The sequence below is a fragment of the Python bivittatus genome, unplaced genomic scaffold, assembly GCF_059951505.1.
Source record: "Python bivittatus isolate LINGU-HERP-01145 unplaced genomic scaffold, Pbiv_v1 ctg000980_np1212, whole genome shotgun sequence".
In the NCBI taxonomy this organism is placed as follows: Eukaryota; Metazoa; Chordata; class Lepidosauria; order Squamata; family Pythonidae; genus Python; species Python bivittatus.
The window spans coordinates 39,430,674-39,450,789 of record NW_028277125.1 but is presented as its reverse complement, the minus strand read 5'-3'; the positions used below and the strand labels follow the sequence as shown (position 1 = coordinate 39,450,789).

At 36.7% G+C, this 20,116-nt stretch overlaps 1 protein-coding gene across 1 annotated transcript; it reads left to right on the top strand.

Annotated features, from left to right (window-relative positions):
* The first annotated feature begins 914 nt into the window (after window positions 1–914).
* On the top strand, window positions 915–19,259 carry PTTG1IP (PTTG1 interacting protein). The gene is made up of 7 exons (XM_007438675.3): window positions 915–1,137; window positions 4,849–4,904; window positions 9,890–9,998; window positions 10,659–10,764; window positions 13,975–14,040; window positions 15,670–15,716; window positions 17,640–19,259. The coding sequence occupies exons 1-7, from the start codon at window positions 1,038–1,040 to the stop codon at window positions 17,684–17,686; spliced, it is 531 nt and encodes a 176-aa protein (XP_007438737.1). The 5' UTR covers window positions 915–1,037; the 3' UTR covers window positions 17,687–19,259.
* Window positions 19,260–20,116: the final 857 nt, after the last annotated feature.

Here is a 20,116-nt window from a genome sequence, read left to right as displayed (position 1 = left end):
CAAAAAGACAGTCTGGTTTGTGAATACACAATGGCCAATCCGAACTGCTCTACTGAGAGCAAATAGCAGTTGAGCTAGAGAGCCAAAGTCTCTACATGTTGGAAAAGGGATGTAGATGTGTCTGTTTCTTCAACACACTGCAGACAGTTGCACATTATGAACAGTGGGAGAGATTTACCTGGAATCATTCACCATAAAATCATAATTTATTTTACTCATGGTTTGTTGACCAAGCTGTAGTAACCTAGTTAACATACTCTGCTATAAGTCATGGCTTACAAATCATTACAGTATGGCTGAATGCACAATGTTTGATTTGTGAATTCTAAGTAAATTCTAAGTAAAAATAAAACCAGTGTGGTTTTTAATAGTCCAGTGTGGTTTTTAATCGTTCAGTACGGTTGCGCAATTCCACGTACTTGGTTTAATTTAATAGACCACCGTTTAAGAAACACACACACGAGCGCTCTGCAAATTCGGTCTAGCTGTGCGCGATATTTGAGCCCAGATGGAGTCAGAAAAACCCGAGAGAACTTGCCGGCAAACGTCTGATTTTTGTTTTGCTTTCTCCTTAATTACAGTCTAGAAACATCGGCTAGGCGCTTCCTTATGCCAGCCCCCTCATGTACTGTTTAGAGCTTTCAATTCATGGTAACAATACCCCTGAGAACATATTCGCTAGTGCACGGTGCTAAGCTCCCGGGCCCTTTGTTTCTCAATGTTCTTTAAACAATAAAACAAAAATGAATGAGAATCTAGCCGCGCTGAGACCAGGGAAACTAAAGCACCCATTTCTGCCGACTGCTAGTCCGTATAAACACGCTGCCGCCCACCTTCTTCAGGAGCGCGCATCCTCTGGGCCCGCCCCTCCGGGTGCTCTTTAGGCCCGCCCAAAGCAGTGCGCGGGCACGGTAAGGGGCGGGCCAGGCGCGTCTATCCCAGGATTGTTTTCCGGTCTTGGAAAGTCAGGGCGAGGGCGCCGAGGACGCGCGGAGAGAGCGAGCGAGCGGGGCAACCCCTTGCTTGTTCCAGTCGCCATGGGTTTCTTGCGGCGCTTGTTTCTGCTGTGCCTCCCGCTGCTCCTCTCGACGCTGAGTAGCATCGTCCTGGGCACTCTGGCGACCGCGGGGCAAGGAAGTAAGAGGAGACTCCGGAACTGCTGTGGGACGTGGGCGGTTGAGGCGGCGGTGAGGGCCGGGGGACGGTCTGGGAACGCTGTTGGAGCAGTTGCGAGGCTCTCGTGCAGTTTGTGCCACCGCTTCGGCTTTTCCTCGCTCCGGCCATGAATCTGAGTTTGAGAATCTCTTGCGATGCTCCTCTTTCTTCTGTGCTGCTGGCTTGGAAACAGCGGCCCAAAGGCGATTTAGCATGGAAGAGCAGAACAGGTGCCGCCGCTTTGAGAGAGAGCTCTGGGCGTACTTTGGGGAAGGGGGGAGAGGGCGCCACCCTTGTGGTCTGGTGCCCGGACCCTCTGTGTTTGCCGCGATATGGGTGTTTGGGTGAGAGAGGAGGTGAAAGAGAAACCCATAAATCAAGAGTGGACAACCTGTGGCTCTGCAGATGTTGGACTAAAGCTCCCAGCATCCCTCGCTGTTTGGAATTAATGGGAGTTGCAGTTGATCAGCATCTGCAGAGCTGCGTATTTGTAGTCCAGAGCTATGATGTTCAATCTGTTACATAACTATTGAATTGATTTAAAAGATGTTTCATGATTTTTCTACTGTATTTTCTACTGTCTTCCCCACCCCATTTTTAAAATTCTAATAACTATGAAAGTGACCCATAACAAGAAGCATTCTAAAACACAATACCCCCTTTTCCCATTGTATAGGAGCTGCAAAGTATGTTGTTGCTTCAAAACTTTTACACCCATGAATATTTCAATTGAATAATTAAAACTGCAAACTTATACTTGCCTGAACTCAGTGGATCTTTCTTCTGAGAAAAGCATGAATAGGACTGCAGTCTGAGATGACTTTAAGCTGATGATAGCTTTAGACCAGTGTTGTCCAAATTTGGCCACTTTAAGATGAGTGGACTTCAACTCCCAGAATTCCCCAGCCAGCACGACTGGCTAGGGAATTCTGGGAGTTGAAGTCCACTCATCTTAAAGTGGCCAAGTTTGGACAACACTGCTTTAGACAATCCAAAATGAGATTTTTTTTGTTTTTGTTTTGTGGCTTCGAGTCAGTGTTGACTCCTGGTGACTGCCCTGACAAGTACCTGCAGTTTTCTTGGAAAGTTTTTTTGGAAGAGGTTTGCCGTTGCCTGCTTCCTAGGGCGGAGAGAGAGTGACTGGCCCAAAGTCACCCAGTTGGCTTCATACCTAAAGGTGGGACTAGAACTCACAACCTCCTGGTTTCTAGCCTGGTGCCTTAACCATTACACCAAACTGGCTCTCAAAATGGGATATAGTGCTGATTTAATAATTTGTATCTAATCCTGTTGGTCCACATTCATTGGGCACAAATTGTGGCATTTGACTTCAACACATTTGATTTCTAAACTAGATGATGAATGCATTATATTATCTGAATTAAAAATTTTGGAAGACCAGCTATAGAAGAACACCAATACAAGCCCGTGTGGTACAGATTAGCTGATCCTTAACATTTTTTAATTATTTCATTATGTAGTTCCTGGTTTAAAGAGATGTAATGATTGAAGTAGGAACTGCATAGAGGAATTTCAGGATTGAATTTGTTGTTTCATGATTGGAGCAATTTAATGTTCTGATTCACAGACTGTGCTATGTTATGGTTTAATTATAATTCTTTGAATAAAGTATAATTGGCCACATTTAGGTAACATTCTAATATGTAAACTCTGGTTTACAGATGGCAATGTTTCAGTTTGTATAACTTGCTAACCCAAAACTAAACTATTCACATTGGCATTGGCAATGTATGAAAACATACATGCTGTTACTAAGTTTCATGATGTAGCAACTAAGACTGCAATCCTAAAAATTCACTAGAGAGAAAGTGTCATTGGCCACCATGGGATTTATTTCTGCCAGCCTGTGTAGAATAGTGCTACAATTGCCTGGTTCAAACAGGATGGATGTGGCAAGGGAAGAACCATAGCTTCATGAATTGTGCACATATCTTGTATCAAGAAGGACCACATCCAATCCTTAGGATCTCTTGAGAAGAAACAAGTAATCAGGAAAATCAAAGAGCTACTACCAGTTAGATCACAGATGGGTAAATAATGCCCACACCGGGTCCCAAAATGACTTCCTAATCACATTGGTGAAATTTAGCAGTTCAATTTAACAGATTTTTTTGTATTGAGAACATATTTTTTGGGTGGCTTTGGAGTTTTAAGCATCTTTCCTAAAGTTTTTTTTTTTAATCATTTCATTTTTTCCACATGTCATGCTCATTTTTTTGCCCAGGTTAGATGGCCAAATAGTCTGACCTGGTATGAGGCAACTTCCTGCCTTTCTAACATCAGCTTTCACTAAGATGAAATAAAATGTATTTATATAATTAAATACTACCAATTTATATTCACTATAACCTTGTGATGAGTGTGGCTCTAGTTCCTCAATCACAGTTCGTTGCTAGAATTGCTGGTGCTGCAAAAATGATTTCTAGGAAGATCACCAAGAATAATATTCTTGCCTTTAGAACTTCGGAGTGATTGGTATAATTATTTGTGCGATTTATATCCTGCCTTTCCTTCAGGAATTCAAGGTGACATACATAGCACTTGCTCCTCCTGTTTTTTCCCCACAACAACCCTGTGAGGTAGGTTGGACTTAGAGAGAGTGACTGGCCTGAAGTCACCCCATGAGCTTCCATGGCTGAGGGTAGATTTGAACCTGTGTGTCTGCGATGCCAGCCTCATACCTTAACTGCTACAATACACTGGCTCTCTTTTATCTCAACTGTTGTCATATGTAACTTCAACCATCTTCATTGGCCAGTTCATTTGAACCATGTAGAGTTGTGAATATGTTTCTCTTCCTTTGATTGCTTATGTGTCATCAAAATGTTTTCGATTCCTAGCGACCAGATAGATTTTCTCCATGATGATCTATCCTTAAATAGATCTTTCAGGTCTTCCAATGGTGCACTCATTGCCTCCATAACTGAATCCATCCATCTTGCTGCTGGTCATCCTCTTCTTCTCTTTCCTTCCTTCCACCTTTCCCAGCATTGGAGCCTTTTCTGGAGAACTAAGTCTTTGTATAATGTACCCAAAGTAGGATGGTGATGTATCCCTATCAGTACTGTTTGTAAATGAAACGTCTGACCTGATAGGGTACTGCAACTACCAGAAAGCTAAAGTATTATGTGAAAGCCTCAATTCTGAAACAACTTTTTTACACTTGAATGAAGTACATGCAATATGTTTAGAATTGTATAAGACTGCTTAGGACTTTGACCTTAAAGTTGATGCTAAATGTGAATATGTAAATCAGCTGAGAAGTTGCATAGTAAAGTATGAAATTTTAATATGTCTTATGATATTACTGGCTTTGTGGATCCAGTAGATCATGATTGGTGCACAATATGGCAATACATATGTAAATATAGAACACTGATAGGTATTTATTACTGATAGAACTTGTAGGTGATAGATTTAGGTGCTACTTTTGTATAAGAGAAGCTTAACAACTGTCTTTAAGGTATAAAAACAATGTGTTGAATGTTGACTATCTTACTGTTCTCTCTCCAAAGAAGTGTATTATTGCAGGCAAATAGCTTTGATTCTGGACACTCAGTCACAAAGAGTCCAGCTTTATGTCTGATTGCAAAACAAAACAAACAAAATCTAGAGGGAAGCTGGGAAAATGAAGAGATTAACTTAATTATTAATTGACTCTTATTTTCACAGTGGGGTGTCAGAAGTACACAAATAAAACTTGTGAGGAATGTCTGAAAAATGTCACAGTAAGTAACACAATTGCTTGACATTTGTTCTGTGATGAAATCCTGATCTATGTTTGCTTCATGCTGTGATTTTAAGGGTGGCCTAATCCAGATCCATTCAGATATTCTGATTTGCATAACAAGTTCCTGTGTTATAAACTACCATACCTAGTGTCATAAAAAGTATTTCTGCTTGTGTAATAGAATACATGTACATATTTACCCAGCTTCCTGATTAGGATATCTAATGTACAAATCATATAACTGTCTAGATAGCAGGCTGTTGAAATAGAACCAGGTGGCTATATCTATATATTTTATTTGTCTAGGAATGATGACGTAATAGACAAAAGTCTTAATAATTTTCAAGTAGAATTGTTCATGTGATAAGTTAAATGCATTATTTCAAGGGAATACTGCATTTTTCTTTCCTATCATTTGGTAACAGTGTCTTGTACTGCTATAGTGCTTAAAGTAGAGAAATATATTCAGAGCCTAATTCTATTTAGAAACAGTTGAAATTATATAATTATAAGGTTTTAATCTAATCACTGATGCTAAAGAGTGAGGAGAGGAACAACCTTTTCTTTGTTTTTGAAAGTTAAATGTTACTGTATACCATTGTTTCTCAACCTTGGCAACTTTAAGATGTGTGGACTTCAACTCCCATGGCTGGCTGAGGAATTCTAGGAGTTGAAGTCCACACATCTTAAAGTTGCCAAGGTTGAGAAACACTGCCATATACTGAAATGGTCTAATACTAATGAATGCAATCCAGTTTTGTATGTGGGAATCCCCCGTATGGTGCCTAGGGATACCAGTGCACTTGCATATAACTTCCTTGGTGCTAGCTGAGTTCCCTATCCCATCTGACTTTTTACAATTGCTAATTCTTATAACAATAGTAATCTACTGCCATGCTGTAAAGCACCAGCCTCCATTATTATCATTGTTTCCAAGAATGCCTTGAGGTTCCAGATAGCTAAATAGTGTGAGGCATAAGATGGTGAAATGTTCCTCAGCCATAAAATATTTACTCTGTCTTTTATCTGTTTTGCACAATGGATTGCCTAGTGTCAAAAAGAAAGCTAATATCTGTTTTATTTGTTTGATTTATGTTTGTTACCTTTCTACTTAAAAAGGATTTCTAAAAGGTCAAACCAGAATGGTGCAAAAGTAATCTTATTGAATAATAAGCCCAACAAATTTACACTGCAGGTCTGTGTATTCTAACTTGGAAGTCAGTCCCATTAGACTTTATTCTGAGAAATGGGCAGTAAATGTTTCAGTACCTGAGCTGTTAGTTACTAGTGGGCCCCAAGAGTCTGCTTGCTCTGCTCTGCAGAGATATGCAGGTGTGCTAATGAAGCCACCTTCTTTTCAGATGAACAGAGTAAGAGCCAGTGTGTGTTGTGACTTATTTGAGAAGCATACTTTGTTTTTGTTGCTGCTCTGTGATAATCATCTGAAAGGGAGAATGAATTACAGCATCTATTCTTCACAATCCTGTTGCATACATTCAAGATGGTAGAAATGTTTGGTGTGGCACAGGATACATCAGGTCTGAATTTTGGTTCACATCTGGTTGGGATTTACAGAAATTGTAGTCTGAAATTAAGTTGTCTACTAGTATCTAGTATCTATTGGTACTAGTATCTTGTTGCATGATTTGGCCAGATTAGTGTTTTGGGAAGGTCTTACTTTTCTGAGCCTGCTGTTGTTAAATCTCATAATTGTTTGTGACTAATGCTCTGGCAATTCATTCCTACTCATCAGTGTGAAAGACAAAGTAAAAATAGAGAAGTTGAGAGAATGAGTAATCTTAAACAACATTTTGTCCTAGATAGGTTGGAAGGGTGGGAAAAAAGATGAATTAAATGCAAGACATCAGCATGAGAAAGAGTCAGATGCATGACATGTGACATCTTAGTAGTGTGAAAGGGAGACCTGATTATAAAGGAGAACAGAAAGTACTTTATTCAAAGAGAAGCTAGTTTAAGAGGAAAATGGCATAAAAGATGACTGTGTATCAGGGTAGCTTACAGGAAGGTTAAAGGAAAAACATGAAAAATGAAGATGGTCAACTTGTTAAAAAGAATTATGTGAAACAAATATTAGGGGAAAGAAGAAAAAATATGGATTATTTTCAATTGTTTGGAAAACCAATGGGCTAAGATGCCTTTTCACACTTTTGAAATTGAAATGGATAAATTGTTTGGCAGATGTAAAATTGACAATAGTTTAAACTCCAAACTAAGTTTCATACTAGTCCAGAATCAGTATTACAGTTTTGTTGTTTGGTAGAAGCAGGGAAGTTTCCTGTACAAAATCAACATCTAGCAAGGTATTATGCAGGATAGGAATTATAAAAAAAAAACTCTTCAGCAGCAATATTTATTTTTTTATTTTATTTATTTATAGATTGAATTTGTCACTGCCCATCTCATTGAACGACTCTGGGCGGTTTACAAAACAGTTAAAATCAATTAGAATTACAAAATTACAATAATAAATAGAAAATAAATAGATCCAATATTGCTGTTTCCTGCAGTCATTATAATAAGCCCTTTACTGGACCACAGGTTAACAGATGTAATGGACAAATACTTTGCCATGTTACACATGCATACAGTCCAACTGATTATTTTACACATATATAAAATGGTGCTATGCAAGCAAAAAATTCTAGTCACCATCTGAAGGATATTTGGGAATAACAAACACCCTTCCCTTCGTTGATCCATTAAAGTGAGAGTTTACTGTTGTCTTCTGTGGTTTATGTATCAGCTGCTTTGCTTATTTTAAGCATTGCATTCAATAATAAACAGTATTGATACTTTTTAATATTTATTTGAAATACAAATATTTTATCAAAAAGCTGAAATGTATGATGGGGACAAAGTGGATAAAGTAATGGTCACTACAAAGGATGGTAATTTTATAGGCTATATTGCTTTATAGAGTGAGGACAATACTGATGTACTGTTTTGGACAAAGGAACATGTAAAGCTGAAGAATTTCTAATCTTATATGAGAATATGAAAATTGTAATTGTCAGATGATGTACTAATATACACATTAGGGCAATATGAAAAGTTTCAGGCTCTATTAGGAAAGTTATGCAATCTGTGTATGGTACAGAACAATACGTAACTTTGAGTCAGTGTGTTTCAAATAGTGACAACTTAGCTTGGTAACAGATTATTCCTTAAAGAGGTGCCAGCTTTTACAACTACCTGAAAATGAAAGGTGGAAAAGGCTGTCTTGATAAATATTGAAAAACAGGGTGTGCAGCATCTAGTGTGGCTGCACTTTTGTAAGGCAAGGGGCAAGGATTGAACAAAAGTCTTGCTGGAAGTTGAGAAATGCTCTGCTTTAAATTTTCACTAACAACCATTGACAGAGCTCACTTTTTAATTAACTAATCTGACAGTTAAACCTGCCTATTTGTGTGCAAGTTAGAGTTCTTAAATCAAATGTTTCTAAAGTCTTTGATGCCAGATTAGGACAAAAGTATTATTCATTTCTGGAACTTACTTGGACTTGCCCTGCCCCATGGGCACAAAATACTTGTACTGATTAACAGAAATCCTGCTTACCCAAAGGATTACATCAAACTAACTATTTAAATGCTGTTTGCAAGTTTTTATCTATTTGTTTCTCTGTTCTTTACTTTGCAAATGTTCTTGTTTATAAATTCCTGTATTTTTTTCGTAATACTAGTAAAGGTACAAGCTTTTTCAAAATGACCGCTTATTGTGCTCCTTTTTTTCCCTAAAAATTCTGAACTGGATTTTCTTTTTCTCTGCCTATTGGTGTCTCTTGGCATAATATTTGGTAAATTCAGTATTTTGATAAGAAGCATTGCTTAATCGGTTTAATGCATTATGTAGTATAGCCTCCTGTTTTCTTCGTGGGGAAACAGATGCTTCTAAAGGTATGGGACAGAAACTGCATTGGTCACTCTTGCTGATGACCTGTGGCAGGACCTCGATGAGGAGCATGACCCTACCCTGCTGGACCTCTGGGCAGTCTTTAATACCATCAAAAATATCCTTCTGGACTGCCTGCAAGGGATGGGAATTAGAGGCACTGTTTAGTGGTGGCTCTGCTCTTTCCTGAATGGACATCCCCAGTCAGGGTGACAGGGAGGAGGAGGTTGAGCCATTGGGCATTCCAGTATGAGGAGCCCCAAGGCTTGACTCTCTCTTCTATTTAACATCTACATTGAGCCCATTGCCCATTGGTGACCATTCTCAACTAACGAAGATCACTCATCCTTTGTCACATCATGGAATTATTATTATTATTATTATTATTATTATTATTATTATTATTATTACTTGTGCTACAGGGGCCTGCCCTTGAAGGCCATCTGGAAGCTCCAGCTAGTGTAAATAAAACAGTCTACCTACTTGCATGAATAATTTGTTACTGCCATATAAAATCGGTTCCATGGGAGCTGCACTGGTTACCAGTTAGTTTCTGAGCATAATTCAAGGTGCTGGTGACAAACTATAAAATTCTACATGGCTTGGAGCCTGAACATCTCCAGGATTGCTTACTTGAAATAAAATCTTCCCACCCAAGGCATGCCAGCAGAGAGTATTTGCTGAGGGTTACCACCCCCACATGAGAGGACTTAGAAGTGAGCATTTTCTGCTAGAGATCCCCTATTATAGAATGTCTTGCCACCAGAAATGAGGTTTGGACCCTCACTCTTGATAGTCAGGAAGCTGGTAAAAACTTGGTTTTTAAAAGACAATGTATCTGCGATGAATGCCATATTATGGTGATGACAATTGTGATTTGTTGTTATTGTATTGATATTAATATTATTGTACCATTGATTTTATTACTCCTTGGCTTGTATGCTGCTTCAAGGCACATGACTGAAGCAGCACTTCCAAAAAGTTTGTAATGCATAATAAAGCATTGATTCATTTTTAATTGACTTTTGCAATCTCTCTTAGCTTGTGTTATTTAACCACAATGTTCTCTTCCAGTGTTTATGGTGCAGCAGCAGCAAAAAATGCATGGAGTATCCGGTTCGGAATATCCTCCCTCCAAGTTCTCTTTGCGAGTTGAGCTCTGCACGCTGGGGTGTATGTTGGGGTAAGGGGGTTCTAGAAATATTCTTTTAGTTGTCATTAGCATGTTGTATTTGATACAATAAATATCCTTCCCCCCTCAAATATTTTATATTAATACAAGGTCTGGTAGGATTAACTTCTTATCAGAAGCTTACAGTCTCTTTGCAACATGTATAGCTCAAACTGCCATAGCTTTCAAGGTAATAGGAAGGAAACCTCTTTTAGTAGCAGCCAGCAATATCTCCCAGTTGTATAATACAAATATTTAACGGATTAAATAAAATTGATCAATTGCAAATCAGTATGAATACTAAGACTGTGGAGATTGCACAAGGTGTCACAAATAGGATATGATTGCATTGTATCATTCCCTGCTTGACTGCAGCATTTGGTAACTAGAAAATACACAGCTTCTGGATATGAGAGTTTCAGTTAAAACTTTTGGGGGGATCAGTTGCTACTGAGAATAAATATATCCAATCCTTTTTACTGCAGGGGGCTTTAATCTGCCCCCTCATAACTCATTTATATATTGTATAAGTATATTGTATATATATTGTATAGATTCTCTATGATATAAGCTTTCAGTCTTTGCTTGAAAGAACTTGTCTTTTTAAATAAACAATTAGGACTCAGTGGCAATTAGTTTCCACACTAATTTTTTTGTGTTTAAATATTTCAGTGAATTTTGAAGCACTGATCATTACAATGTCTGTGGTGGGAGGAACAATCCTTATCACACTTTTCGTCTGTTGCTGTTTCTGTTGCAGGAAAAAAAAGAACAGAAAGCAAGTATTTTTGTTATTTTTTAGCATTTTATGTCCTAATAGTAATCAATCAATCAATCAATCAATCAATCTCTCTCTCTTAAAATTTATAGTAATATATTATTAAAAATAATATATAAAATAAAAATAAAATATATTTTAATATATATTTTATTAAAATTTATATATACAATTTTTATTAAAGAATTTTTTGAAAGAATAAAAACAATACACATTTTGAAAGAGAAAAGTAAGGAAAGGAAAGTAATAAGTACGTGAAAAAAGTGCAAAGAAAGAAAGAAAAAAGAAAGAAAAGAAAAGAAAAAGTTATAAAGAAGCGGCTTTCAGTCTTCTTAACCGCACTTACAAGTATATTTATATTTTACCCTCTCTCTCTAAGATTACCATCTAAAATCACTTGTGTTTTCTCTTGTCTCTATTTTTTTTTTGAGCTTGCTATTATGTTGTATAAAATGGCCCCTCATAAAAGCTTTACTTGTATCCCAAACCATCCTTATATCTGTATCTTTTTAAAGATTATTGTCAAAAAATTATTTCAATTTCTTTTTGCAATCATTCATTACTATTTCTTTCTGCAACAATGTTTCACTGCACCTCCATCTGAAGGAACTGATTTTCTTTTTAAATGCTAAAGTCACTGGGTTGTGGTCTGAAAAGGTCTTTGGCAGTATCTCCACTTTGTGAACAGTAGTTACCAAATTCTTAGATGTTCAAAACATATCAATTCTTGAAAAAGATCTATGTCTTTCAGAAAAATAAGCATATTCTTTTGCATCACCATTTTTGTATCTCCATGCATGTACAAGTTCTACAATTGTCCATCATATCCCCCCCCCCAAAAAAACCCCACTCTTTTGGTAGCTTACCTTATGTCATTTTAATATCTTTCGCAGAAATTCTGTCTTTTTGTAGACAAATTTCTCCATTCCAATCTCCCATTAAACTTCAATTTTCATATGGTAAGTCTATTAATTTATCCATAAGTCCTTCATAAAATGTTACTTTATCCTCATTTGGAGTATAAATTCCCATTATCAGAGTCTTGGCCCCATGTAAAGAAGCTTCACCCCCACATATCTACCATAATCAGTCAATATTAGTTCTGGCTGTAACTGGGGGTTTATATACAAAATAACTCTATTTCTCTTTTTGGCTCCCACTGAAATAAATTCTTCACTCAAATTTTTGCAAATCAAGTATTTTGTATCCTTTTTTCTAATATGCATTTCTTGTAAACAAATTATATCTTGTTTCAATTTTTTAAAGTAGTGAAATACTTTTTTTGAGGAGCATTTGCTCCATTTATATTCTACATTAGGCATTTAAAATCCACATTTATGTCCAAAACTTACAAAAGTCAATACCTGTGGCACCTAACATGGTAGTCTCCTCAATTTCTTGTGCCTGTTGCTTGGGGCCCTCCATCACTTCCATTTGCACTTCTTCCAATTCCACATTAAATTTTTCTAGGAATTCTCTTGCTTTTTGGACTGAATTCAGTGTAAATCTCTGTTGTTTAAAAGTGAAGATCACGCTTTCCAATTTATCCCATCAAAATGGTATATTTTTCTGTTTGAGCTTGTCAGTAAAAAAAAACAAAAAACTTTTTTTGTTTGCACAGTATTCTGATTGGGATTTCTTTAAGTACAATCACATCTGTATTATTAATCTTCAATCTGGAAGTAAAATGCTGCTTCAAAACTTGGCCTCTAGTCTTCTTCCTGACAAAATGCACAAGAATATCCCTTGATACATTTCTTAATTTGGAAATCACATGTTGATTCTATACACTTGTCCATTACTGCCTCCATATCATCTTCATCCCATTCCAAAAAGTTTCTTAAAGATTGAACAACCTTTTCTCTGGTGTCTTCTCCAGAATCCTCTGGAACTACTCTAAACCTCAAGCAAAATTCTTTTTCTCTCAATCCCAGTAATGCCAAATAGTTTAAGTCCTTTTTTGTCTCTCTGTTTATTATTTCTGTTTTACTTTCTAAAATTTCCACTTAGTCATTAAGTTGTTTTTCTTCTTTCATAAGTTGTCCTATAGATTCTTCATTTTTTTTGGTAACTTCTTCATCTCCTCTTTCATCTTTACAAACCTTTCTTCCATTTTCACTTCAAAAGCAATCAGTTCACTTTTAACAGATTTGACAGATTCAGATACCTGCTTTCCCATCTCTTCAAACATCTTTTGTAATATTTCTGGAGTAATCCCCTTTTCTGTTAGTTGCTCCAATGATCCTCTCCTTCCCTCACCAAGCCTTGCAACTTTCCTGGTGGCAACCATTCTTTTATTTATAATCCAAAAGTAAAAGTAAATCAATTATGAATATGAAAGTAAAAGGCAAGCTTGTCCTTTCCCCCCCCTCTTTTGCCTTTTCTATACCCTTAAGGCTTTAGTCCAATCTGTCTTTCTGTAGTTTTAATGACACAGTCAATCTCATGTTACATTTATCTCCTTGTTTTGTAAATTCTGCCAATTGTCTTTTCCCTTTGATGTCAAACAATCAACATTCCCACAAATTTATTAAATTAATTCCAAATAGTGCCAAAAGCACTTTTGCCAAAATATTAATCTTTCAAATTTGTACAGTCCCCTTTATCCATTTATAACTTTTTTAGTCAAAATCTTGTTAAGCTCTTTACTGTTGTTTTAAAGTCTTTTAAGAATATTATTTTCCTCTTTGCTTTAGTTTCTGTAATTCAGAAGGAAGGCTGACTCACTGAGAGGTTATTTTCTTTGTCCTACTGTTTTCAAAGACCTCTTTCCAGCTGCAAATGGATTGTATCTGAAAGTGATTAAGAAAGTGAGGGTTTGGTTGAACTTAGTGTCCTTTAAAAGGCTGCGCTTGCGTGTGTGAGCACACTGTTTCTCCCTTGACTCCCCCTGCCACTCTACTCATGAGAAAACCACAGGGCTTCCATCCCATGGTCTCCACACAAGGAGCAGCAGTCTGGGATGCAGATGGGTGATCTCTCAGTCTCTCCTTTAACTGGAAAGACTTTGCCAGCCAGAAATCACTGCTGGCTGCCATTCACTACCATAGCACTATCTCTGCTCCTTCGGAGACATCCAGTCAGCCATAGAACCTCACCCAGAAGCCCTAATAGGAATCTATTTTTGATTACTTTTTATGGTTTTGATGAGTCCATAATACGGGATCATTTCATATTGCAATCTGTTTGTAATAATCTTATTCTAAACAGGGCCGATAAAGAGGATGAAAAGGCTGCCAGGGAGAGAGAGCAAAGGAGAGTTCGGCAGGAAGAAAGGTGCGTTCCTTCTAGTTTATAGATGCCGGTCAGGTTTGTTTCTTCTAGCCTTTGGGTCATTCCATGCCAGTCAAGAAATAAGGCTTGCTTCACAATTAGATGTTTTCTTGAAATTTTGCACAGACATGATAAACAGGAATGTGCACAAAACGGAAAATGTGTTTTGCATTGTGAATGAAGCAAACTTATTGTGATTGAATGTTTATCTAAACTGTTCGATTTGACCAAAGTGAAACGTGTAACAGTTTCTGATAAAACAAAATCCAGAGTGGTCTAATGGGTTGCGAAAGGCAAGGCTGCTCCCCTCTTCTGCCACTGCATCACTCTATTCCTCCTGTGCACCAGCCTGCCTGCCAATTTTTCCAGCACGTTCCTTTGCCTTAGCTGCAGTCTCATTTGAATCCAAGTATGGCATACCTACTTACCCTTCCCCTAATCTTTACAGCTCCTTCCTTCCCATCACTGCTGACGGCCTTGCCTTTACCCCACTGTTTACCATTCTGGAACATGTCTGCCTAGAACACTAAGCACAGATGTTTCAGTCCAGCCATACATGGGCAAAATAGAAATACAGTATACTTGCTCAACAACTCTAATTCAAAATAGTCAACTCTTGTTCTCATGTGCAGAAAACTTTTGTTGATCAAATCACCTAGTAGATGTTGAGCTCATGCCATTAACTTGTGTCCTGGACTACTTAAAATAGTGTAAAAAGAGAGCAGGTAGGATTTATGACCTGAAGTTGATACTTTGCCTTCCATAATAGGTCCAAAGAGATTTGTTAATACAGTGTAATAAGTAAGATCTCATTGTAAGAGTCCAATATAAAATCCATATGCCCATACATATATGATTTAGCTGGCATCTTCCATATTAGATTAATTGCATATGTGCATGGTAACATATCTGTAACTCTGCCACAATTATCAGTGCCATTCCTAGATGTATTTACACCTAGATAATAATGAATGATGAAAATTTTGAAAATGTGGAGGGTTTTTTTTTTTTTAAAAAAAGCCTCTTCCAAGATGCATTCCACATTATTCAAAGTATTTCTGAACTTTAAAATGAGACCTTCTGTAAACTATGTATACCTCATTTTCTAAGCACATATTTTATGATGGAAATTACCTTAATCCTATTTTATAAAACATAGCTCAGTCTCAGTTTCATTTTTTTAATGACTTGGATATAGAGGTATTATTTCTTTAATTTAGCATTAGGGATGTACAGAAAGTTCAATGCATGGAATGGTCCATGCATGGAACAGGAAGTATGGGATGGTCCATGCCTGGACTGAAGTTTGTGTGACTTGTGTGAAAGTAGTTGTGGGTAGTTGTGCTGACCAGATGAAATGAGATTTTTGCTAAATTTCTGCATGATGTGCATTCACCCAATAATTTTCATTACACTATTCTGATGTTTAATTAGGATATTTTTTCTTCTATAACCTGCATGTGGGGGAGGTTTCTGGCAGCTGTCCAGAATATCTTATAGCTCCTATCCATTATATTTTTACTTTTAATAGATTTGTTTTGTTTTGTTTTGCTGGATAAAGGGTAACTTATTTGAACTTTCTTCTTCTTCTTAAGTGTAACCATAATGTAACATGCTTGATATTTCATACAGGAGAGCAGAGATGAAATCTAGACATGATGAAATCCGGAAAAAATATGGTAATATGTGCTATTATTTTACTTGTTTGTAAAGTAAAGCCTTTGTTATAAAGCCATTCTTTGTAACAAAATATAGGGGTGACACATTGAGGTAAATGTCATGGTCTTTTTGTTACAAAGAATGTTGCTTGCTATGTAGGTTGACTCTGGTTATAAAGCCCCAAAATAGTTTTCAGGGCTGTATTCCTCCTTTTGTGACTGATAGTTCTTGATTCCTGACTCCAAGATTGGATTTGAAAGGGGTGAAGGAAAACAACTGCACTGTTATTTGACATAGCGAGAACGGTGAATCCAGACTGGCTTCTAGTCTGAGAACTGTAGATTTGGCAGGGATCATTCCAGCAATTGTGTTCAGTAACTCTGATATTGTGGACTTTGAAGTGTTGTTTAGTGTCTTATCCATAGAATGTGAATCATGTTGTTTCATATCCATGCTAGCTGATATTCAGAATTATAAAATACATGGTAGTATCTGTGCAATTAAAAATGCATATATTTGTTAAAGCAATTTTTTACAGTAGAAATAGATAGCTTAACTGTAATAAATGTTTAACAATTGTTGAAATAACTGAACTTGCTTATTTGAAGTGCTGAATAATTTGCTTTTTCTTACTGTACCGTTTCATTACATAACTATGTATGTGCAACCTGAATGTTAAATATTGACTATTGTAGGCTCAGGGATGGTACAGATTCAAGCAAGACACAATCCCACTTTAGTTGGAAAACGTTTATTACAATAATAAAATGATATACCACAAATTTACATGAAACAGCTTAATTGTATTATCTTTTGTCTACCTTATTCTTGTTTTATTGTATGCATTACCCACTAATTGCTATGATATTATTTTATCCTTTACATTCTTAATTTAAATCTACAGTTATAACTTTGTTATGCATGTTACAATCTGTTTCCTGTTTCACAGTCCTGTATTTCTGTACCTTGTTTTACTTTCTTATCTCTGTGTCTTTCTACTTATAGTTAATGCTTTAGCTAATGATTTTCAATCTGTCTTCTCTATGCTACTGTATGTATTTTAATCTCTAAAGCCATTTCTGCTGTAAGTTCTTAATACTTTACTCTTCTCCCTGCAAAGTCACTTGGCTTGTTGATTCCAGCTAATGCATTGCTGTCTTCTCTGCTGGATTCATGTGCTAGCATCTGGCAAAGATCTGCTGCTGGCTAGGTGGTGGGGTATGCTACAGCTGCCCCTTATTCCATGAGCTTCCCCCAGTCCTCAGTGCTACCTCCCTGCTGAATTTATGAGGCATCCTCTTTTCACCACTGGGTTGCTGGCCCTCTGCAGCCATCTCCCACTGTCCTTACATGCCCATGTCTGCACTCCTAGCCTCTTCTGGCTACTATGGTACCTATGTTTAAGGTTCTCCAACCCCTGCTTTCTGGCTGTTATACTGTGGAAATGCCTGTCCAAGTACAATGATGTACAATCAGAGGTCTTTATTTTTAGTAATTGGCAACTAATGCTTATTTCTTCTTTTCAGTCACCAGGATGGAACAAATAGGAAAGTGTTTATTCTTCTCCCTCTAGCTAGAAAGCAGAGCTTAAGATTTCTTCTTGTTCCTTGGAGGAAACCTCTCTTCAGTCTTAATGCTCTGCATTTTATGCCATGGTTTTCCTGACTTCATTTTGGAAACCAAGAAAGAAAAGAGGAAAGGCATTGATAACAGCCGCCTAAAAGTGCCTCCTAGCCCAGGACAGTAAGAAGTCTTAAGTCTTGCTTTCTAGCTAAAAGAAATGGGGTATGAATACTATTTTGGTTGGTGGGGGGAAGGATTCATCTTTTGGTGATCAGAAAGGACTTCATGATAAGGCCAACCTCTGTCCACTTCCTTTTGGTCTTTTGCCATATACCATTAATATTTTTAATGTTCTAACTATGTATTTTTTTCTCTTTCAGGTTTGTTTAAAGAAGAGAATCCATATGCCAAATTTGAAAATAACTAAGATTTCTTTTGAAATGTCCAAATACCATCTGGCAGTGCTGTCTGTATAATGTACAGTTGTGGAAAGATCTGTACTTTAGACGCCTTAATTGCAAATAGAAAAATGGTCCTAATGCAAGATGGAGCCAACCATAATTACAGTGAGCTGTTAACAAAGACTGAGATTAATGAACAAACCAACATACCTCTAAAACTCTGGAGGCTGCAATATATTCATGTTATTTTTTTTGTCTAGCTGTTAAGTAGATGCTTGTGCTACTACAATATTTTATTTTTACTGTGCATTCTTTATTTGCCAGCAAAGTCTTAAAACAAATTTATTCATGAATTGGGGCGGAATGGTGCACATACTGTATCCTTCTGTGACCAACAGTTGGTAGCCATTCTAATGTTAATACTGGAAATAAGACAAGGTTTTTAAGATCCTTGTATATACTTAGGAATTTCCTGTACAAAAAGATCATAAGCTTTAATACATTCTCTGGCAAAAGTGACTAAATCATTCCAGAAAGAAACTGTTCCCAATATACATTTTTAAATCATGGAATCTTAAGGGTTTGTACTTTTATAAATTGATTCTATGTTTCTTTGCAAAATAGGTATAGTCCTCCTGATTTTGTGCCTTAAAAAATTGCTACCATAGAAATAATTAAAACTGAATGTTAATAAGAGTTTGATATAGCTATAGCTTTTATACTGGCGCTCATTAGACATATGCCAGCATTTAAAGGGTAAAAGTTCAGCTATATTCAGTCTTCTTGAATTACTTAACATTCTTGTAATACAAATTTGCCAAACCCTTTAGTGTATGTGTATCACATTGTATCCTTATGTATTCAAGTGGTAACTTATTGTATAATGTCAGAAAGAATGCCCCTCATAACCACAATAGACATTTATCAACCTTAAGTCTTACTGATAAAATCTTTTGCTTTGATACAATAGCCTGTTTTCAGGCAATTCCACATATTGAGCCTTACGCACTGGAGGGTGAAATGTGTATTTTTTTTCCGACGAGGCATATTAAGACTAAGAAAAACAGATTTTGTAATATTTAATGTTAATTGGAAGAGTGAAATAACTTTTGGGGAAAAAAATTGGAGGATGGCTTTTTAGAAAAGAAAAAATACTTACAGATTTTTTTTCTGAGCATTTTTACTTGAACTCTTTACCTACTAGAGAAATGAATGAAAGAAACTAAAACCTCAACATAGAACTTCGTGAAGAATATGGAACAACATTAGCATTACTTCTTAATCTAAAGAGGATTAAATAAAATGCTCATGCTGTGAAATATTTAATATTCTTCTGTAATACTATGAATATTGTGTTGTCGATAGTACACTAACTACAATTCCTTTGAAATGCATTCATATATTTACTCTTCAGTTGATTGTTTTATCAAAGTCACAGTGAACTCTAGAGCTTTCCATACTTAAATATATAAATTTCAAAAAGATAGAGCATTGTATTACAAAAACTTTTATGCAGCTCTTTTGCCATATTAACATTAACAATAGTGAAAAGTGTAAATTATTTGGCTAACTAAATTAAAATTAACATTTTAAAATCTCTGTTACCTTCTGGAACTCTCTTGACTTTCAAATGGAAACTTACATTTGGATTTGGCATTATTGCTCTGTAAAGGAAAGAAAATGGACATTTTAAATTAATGATAGCTTTGCAGATTGATTCTTGTTCTAAGTGAACAAGATATACTAACTATATTCTACTTGCCCTGGACATATTGGTTGGAATTTATAGTCCTGATCTGGAAATACTGCAAGTAGTTTGGCTTTTGAAGTGGGAGCCAGTTATCCAAACATCCAACTAGGTAGAGGTACAGAATAAGATTCTGTCCCAATTATAAATAGGGTCAGCTAGAGCAAAAATGGTTTGCTACAATTTTAGGAGCATTCTTTTCTCTAGAATATTATATAGAATAATTAATTATGAAGCCATTCAGTTCTGTTATGAATTTCTTGTGTTGTGGAGTCTGAAATGGGGGTGGGGGAGAATCAGACCCTTAAATCAGACCCTACATTATAGATACAAACCAATCAGGTGGGAGAGACCTAAACATACTAAGCCCCCAGTGAGGATAGCTGGTTAGGATTTCACAGCTCTGATTGATCAGGAGCCTTCCAACCAGAATGCTCAACCTAGATAGCAATAAGGGGGAAGAGAGATTTGGCAAGATAAAAGAGAGAAGGGAACCAACTTAGGGAGAGAGAAGAAGAGAGATCAAGTCAAAGGTTCAACCAGGGAACAGTGTGAAGAAAAAGGATTTTATTCATAGGGGGAGCAAAGGAATTGTCTTCTGGTGGGAAAATGAAATAGTTCCCCACAGGTGAGGAATAGACCACCCCAGGATGACATTAAGATGGGAGCAAGGAGACTTGTTGAATGAAGGAGCGTCATTGAAGCTGAA